Source organism: Ammospiza caudacuta, unplaced genomic scaffold, assembly GCF_027887145.1.
Source record: "Ammospiza caudacuta isolate bAmmCau1 unplaced genomic scaffold, bAmmCau1.pri scaffold_39, whole genome shotgun sequence".
Taxonomy (NCBI): domain Eukaryota; kingdom Metazoa; phylum Chordata; class Aves; order Passeriformes; family Passerellidae; genus Ammospiza; species Ammospiza caudacuta.
This window is the reverse complement of record NW_026683124.1, coordinates 2243143-2248963: the sequence shown is the minus strand read 5'-3', so window position 1 is coordinate 2248963 and position 5821 is coordinate 2243143. Positions and strand designations below refer to the sequence as shown.

Below are 5821 nucleotides of genomic sequence, written 5' to 3'. Positions count from 1 at the left end.
GGCACTGAGGGGACAGGAACCAGACAGAGACAGGCTGAAGGCAATCAGGATTGGGAAGACACTGAGCTGAGACTTCATTTGGGGAACGATCTTCACAGCCCTGTGCATGGTGAGTGTGTGCGTGCAGGGTAATGTCCCCTGTGCTCCTGGAGGGATCTCCTGAAGCCAGCACACCCCACAGCCTGGGGGATGTGTCAGGAGGACTCTCCCAGTTTCTCTGTGGCACAAGAGGAGGAGGAGGAGGAGGAGGAGGAGGAGGAGGAGGATGTGCTGCAGAGTGGGGCTGCCCTGGGCACTGTCAGAGGGAGAGGGCAGGATGACTCCTGCTGCCAGGGATGGCTGCAGGGGGTGAAGCTGGGGCTGCAGCCAGGACTGCCCAGGGCTCTCCTGCAGAGCAGCTCCCGCAGCCCTCAGGGCTCTTGGCCAGCCCAGGGCATGTGCCACCTGCCAGGGGCAACTCTCAGCCTGCTGGCAGCTCCCCATTGACGCTGCAGGGGAGAAGTTGGAGGTGGAAGGAGCCACCCCCATCAGGGCACATTCCTCCTGCTGTGGAGATGGTGCTGCATGGCCAGGGCTGCTCTCAGCTTCCTCCTAAAGGGAAGGGAAAGGGGCTGTCATCTTTGGCTGTGTCACTGAGACTCCTGCACTGTCACCCTGGGCATTCGCAGATGGGCCTCAGATCTCCCTCAGAAAGTGCCTCCTCAGCCTCCTCTCCCTACAGACAGCAGCAGCAACACCCTGGCTTGCAGCATCTCTGTTTGTCTGGCCTGCCCTTAAGGCCCGGCTGCCAGGGAGATGCCCCTGGGCAGTGCCCTGTGCTGGGAGGGGTCTGCAGGGCAGAGCTGAGCCCCCAGGGCTGGGCTGGGCTCTGGCAGCACTGGCAGGGACAAGGCTTGGATAGAGAGAAACAGATCCCAATAGGCAAAACTCAAGGCAGCAGAGAGCCAGTGCAACCCTTTTTATTCCTTCCTATCCAGAAGCACAGGGAAAGAGAGAAGGGTTTGAATAAAATTATTTTTTAAATTGTGTTTTCAAAAAATTCCACTTTCTATTTCAAGCAAGTTTCAAGTGCAATCACCCTGAAATAGTGGGAGGTGAAATGGGCAAAGGGCACCTTTGTGGGACCACCAGTTCTGACTGCATTGGGGCACGGGAAGCCTTTTTTTCACTTTGGGCTCCCCAGTGTTCAGGCTGAGAGCAAGGCAGAACCTGAAGCAGCTGCACAAAAAGGAGCTCAGAGATAAAAAGGTTGAGCAAAGTTCCACAAAAAAAGAAGTATATTTGAGGGGATTCCAAATAAAAAGCATAACACAATTAAATCTTTCCCAGCTTGTCAGTGCATTCTTTTAACAGCCCACGATGCTCAAATGAAGAAATGTCCAACAGTACCTCCATCACACACTTCCTCCTGCTGGCATTAGCAGACACGCGGCAGCTGCAGCTCCTGCACTTCTGCCTCTTGCTGGGCATCTCCCTGGCTGCCCTCCTGGGCAACGGCCTCATCATCAGCGCCGTAGCCTGCGGCCACCACCTGCACACGCCCATGTTCTTCTTCCTGCTCAACCTGGCCCTCAGCGACCTGGGCTCCATCTGCACCACTGTCCCCAAAGCCATGCACAATTCCCTCTGGGACACCAGGAACATCTCCTACGCAGGATGTGCTGCACAGGTATTTCTAGTTTTCTTCTTCATCACAGCAGAGTTTTCCCTCCTGATCATCATGTGCTATGACCGCTACGTGTCCATCTGCAAACCCCTGCACTATGGGACCCTCCTGGGCAGCAGAGCTTGTGCCCACATGACAGCAGCTGCCTGGGCCAGTGCTTTTCTCTATGCTCTGCTGCACACGGCCAATACATTTTCCCTACCCCTGTGCCATGGCAATGCCCTGGGACATTTCTTCTGCGAAATCCCACACATACTCAAGCTTTCCTGCACCAAATCCTACCTCAGGGAGCATGGACTCATTGTGGTTGGTGCATCCTTAGGTTCTGGTTGTTTTGTGTTCATTGTTTTCTCCTATGTGCAGATCTTCAGGGTTGTGCTGAGAATCCCCTCTGAGCAGGGACGGCACAAAGCCTTTTCCACCTGCCTCCCTCACCTGGCCGTGGTCTCCCTCTTTGTAAGCACTGCAGTGTCTGCCCACCTGAAGCCCCCGTCCATGTCCTCCCCATCCCTGGATCTGGCCCTGTCAGTTCTGTACTCTGTGGTGCCGCCAGCTCTGAATCCCCTCATCTACAGCCTGAGGAACCAGGAGCTCAAGGCTGCGGTGCAGACACTGATGACTGGATGGTTTCAGAAGCATTAAACTGCTGGCCAATTTCGGCAAATCACTTTTAATAAAACTAATTGTTCATAGATGGATTGGTTTGGTTATTTTTTTCCTGATCCTTTTTTTTTTAATATTCTTTCTAAAGCAAACCTACTGCTTGTGCCGCTTCAACCTTTGCGGTGGCCTCAGTCTTTGTCAATTGGGAACAGTGCTCTCAGTGCCTTTAAATGAAATAAATGTCTCCCAGCACAGTTTTCTGCAGAGATCCCCCTTTTGTTCCTTCTCTGGAGCTGCAGCAGCAATGTCTGTGTGCAGAGCTGGGGGCAGATCAGGGCTGGCACAGCAGCTGTGCCCAGCAGCAGCAGCACTTGGTGTTGCCAGTGCTGCTGCCGTGGCCCTGCCCTGCTGCCCTGATGGCCCTGGTGTTGCTGCAGGGCCTGAGTGCTCTTGGGGCCGGGCACAGTCCTGGGGGTGGCAGTGCCGGGGCTGCAGCAGGGACAGGCCATGGGCACTGCTGGGGCAGTGCTGACGCCTCAGGCCAGGCCCTGGGGGCTCCAGGCTCCTTGCCCAGGCTCTCTCAGGAACACACCCAGGCCAATGCTCAGCACAGAAAAGCCTCGTGAGCAGCCCCAGGCTGGCCATGGGCAGGCTGGGGGCAAACAGCATGGCTTGGGCTCTGCAAGGGCCCTGGGGGAGAGGGGAAGGAGCAGCAGAATAGGGGCTGATCCATCCCCAGTGCGCTGCACAGCCCAGGGCAGCGTCCCAGAGCGTCCTCATGGAGCTGCCAACAACATCCCCCCTCTGCAGCCCTGGCCTCTCCCCCAGCTCACACAGGTGCCCCATCCTTGCAGGCACAGACACGGCAGCACTGGCTCAGCAGCCCCTGTTTGCATTGCACACAGCAGGCAGGAGCACCCCCATGCTGTTGCTGTGGGATATGAACCTGAGGGAGCACAAATGCCATCAGCCCCTGGGGCCAGCAAGGGCTGGGGGACACAAGGGAAACCACTCAGCTTTGTCCTGGCCTCTGCAGTCAGCCAGAAAGTTTGTTCCCATCAGCTGGGAGTTTCCTGTGCCACTGCAGACGCTGTTGCTCAGGGCCAGGGCTGATGGATTCAGGAGCATGAATCCCAGTGAGAGTGGGCCTGGTGAGAGTATTTGAGATGTCCTCAGTCTCTGCAGTGTTGGTGTTTATGACGGCCACATCCTCAGTCACTGCCTTGTCTGCTTTTGCCCTGTCCTCATTCATTGCAGCCTCAGAGTTTTGTGAGCGCTCAGCCGAATCTGGGCTGACATCAGGCTCTGCCTGGAGCTCGGTCAGCCCTGAGTCAGGCTGGGCTGTGCCCTCAGCTGCTGTGGTGCCGCTCTTTCTACGTCGTCGGATGCGCAGGAATTTCCGGAACACCTGCAGGAGAATAAAGGGCAGGGAAGCCAGGGATGCTCCGTGGCATGCTCCAAGCGTGGTGCTGGGCTGAGCAGGGACAGCAGGCCCAGCCCAGGTGGGGGTGGCTGCAGGTACCTTCAGGGTTTGGTGCAAGCAGCCACGGCTGGACTTCTGCTCTTGTCTCTTGTCCAGGGCTGCATCTGGCAAAGAGTGAGCACAGCCAGAGCTGAGGGGCTGCGGGAGAGCCTGGAGAAGACAGCCCAGCCCTGCGCTCGCAGGCAGGGAGAGCCCCAGCATGACCCAGGGGATAGAGCACGGCCTTTGTGGGGTGTCTGTCCTGCCCCTGTTTCATCCTGTCCATGGGCATTTCCCCAGGGGATGGGATGGGATGGGATGGGATGGGATGGGATGGGATGGGATGGGATGGGATGGGATGGGATGGGATGGGGCCAAGCTGGCTGTACCCATCAGTCCTGTGGCCCAGCTCTGCTACTCACCATCCTGCAGTGTCTGGATCTGCTCTGGATCTTCAGGCTGTTGTGCTGCGGCAGCTCCAGGGCTTCTCTTTTTTTTCCCCCTGAACACTTTCAACATGCCGGGGAATCTGGCTGCCATGTCAGAGTCTGTTCTTGAGGGCGCCTTAAAAAGAGATGCCTCAGGATATCGTCAAGTCAACAATTGCAGTTGTGCCCTCAAGGCACCTGCAACAGGGAAGCCTCAGGAAGGCTGCAGGACAGGAAGCCCTGCACTCTGGTCTTGAGGGCTCCTGCCACAATGACAGGAGGCTCCTCCTAAGTGATTCAGGTGGCCAAATCCCACGGTCGATGGCACTGGCCGCAGGAATGGCAGATGCCTCGGAAAAGCTCCGAGTCACAGAGTCCCGCAGTCTGGCCTCGAGCTCAGCTGCAGGAATAACGCTGCGGAAAAGCACCGGGAGAGACAGAAACGAGTGTGCTGTGTGGGGGCTCCTCACAGCACTGCTCTGTCCTGTTGTGTCCCGTTGGCTGTTCTGAGCACCCGGGCAAGCTTCTATTTCCCACGTGTCACAAAGGTCCCTTGGACACCGGGTTCCATTCCATGCAACGGTGACTGTGCTGCAGCTTGCCACCCAGGGCCGTTGCACAACTGCCACCTGCCCTGGGGCCGCCCCCAGCCCAGCCAAAGTGGCCCAGGCTGGAAGGAATCCCTGGGCCCAGGTGTCTAAGGCAGCCCCACAGGATCTCTTGGAACTGCTGGAAACATCAGCAAATGCTGCCCTGCTCTGTGGGCTCAGGGCATTTAAGAATCCTCACTTCAGGAAAGCTTTACTTCCCATTGCTCAACTCAAGTAGTTCCAAAATTTGCAAACTTCTCCAATTAATAGCCATGGCCGGAGAATGGGAATGGTTTGGATGTTTATTCCCATCTCAAAGCAGCAACTCATTTGCCTTAACATCATCCACTGGAAGTCACTTTACAAAACATAACACTACACGGAGCCAAAAAGAAGGCCATTCTTTGATTTGCAAATGGATTTTGAAGAAGGGATTATAATCTCCTAATTCTCTTAAGGACTAAAAACTGTCAAGGAATGAAAGACCACTCAGTGTTACAAGAGTAACCAGAACAAAGGAGTAGATGGCAAAAGGGCTAACCCTCCCCCAGTACAGATATCTAAGTGGCCAATAAAGTACAACTCTCCCTTCTTGTTCCCTGCAGGAGAAACAGCACCAGTAAAACAAATGGTCACAGATATTCTTTCTGCCCTCCATAACCAAAGCTGTGCTAAAGCACAGATGCTGCCTCCAAACTGACTCAAATTCCAGGCCAGACCTCTCACCTTCCAGACAACTCTTTCCCCAACACGCCCCCCAACAACCACCCCTAAACGCCCCCACAGAAGCCCTCAACTCCCCACCAGGAGCCCCAGCTGTGCCCGTCCCTCCGTAGAGCTTTCCCAGCCTCCAGCAGAGCCCCTGGTTCCCTGCATGTGCCGTGGGATGGCACTCAGGAGGATCTGCTCCAAGGCCTTCTCTGGCTTGGAGCAAAGCCAGGCTGCCAGGCCTGTAGTTCCTGGATCATCCTTGCCAGCGAGCCTTCCTGTGCACGGCTGCTCCATGGGCACATCTGCGCTCAGCTGGGACTTCTCCACTCAACCAGGGCTGCCGGGAAAGGATCCAGAGCAG

At 56.2% G+C, this 5821-nt stretch overlaps 1 protein-coding gene across 1 annotated transcript; it reads left to right on the top strand.

Annotated features, from left to right (window-relative positions):
* The first annotated feature begins 1375 nt into the window (after positions 1-1375).
* LOC131571823 (olfactory receptor 14C36-like) lies at positions 1376-2308 on the top strand. Its single transcript, XM_058824590.1, has one exon. The coding sequence runs from the start codon at positions 1376-1378 to the stop codon at positions 2306-2308; it is 933 nt and encodes a 310-aa protein (XP_058680573.1).
* Positions 2309-5821: the final 3513 nt, after the last annotated feature.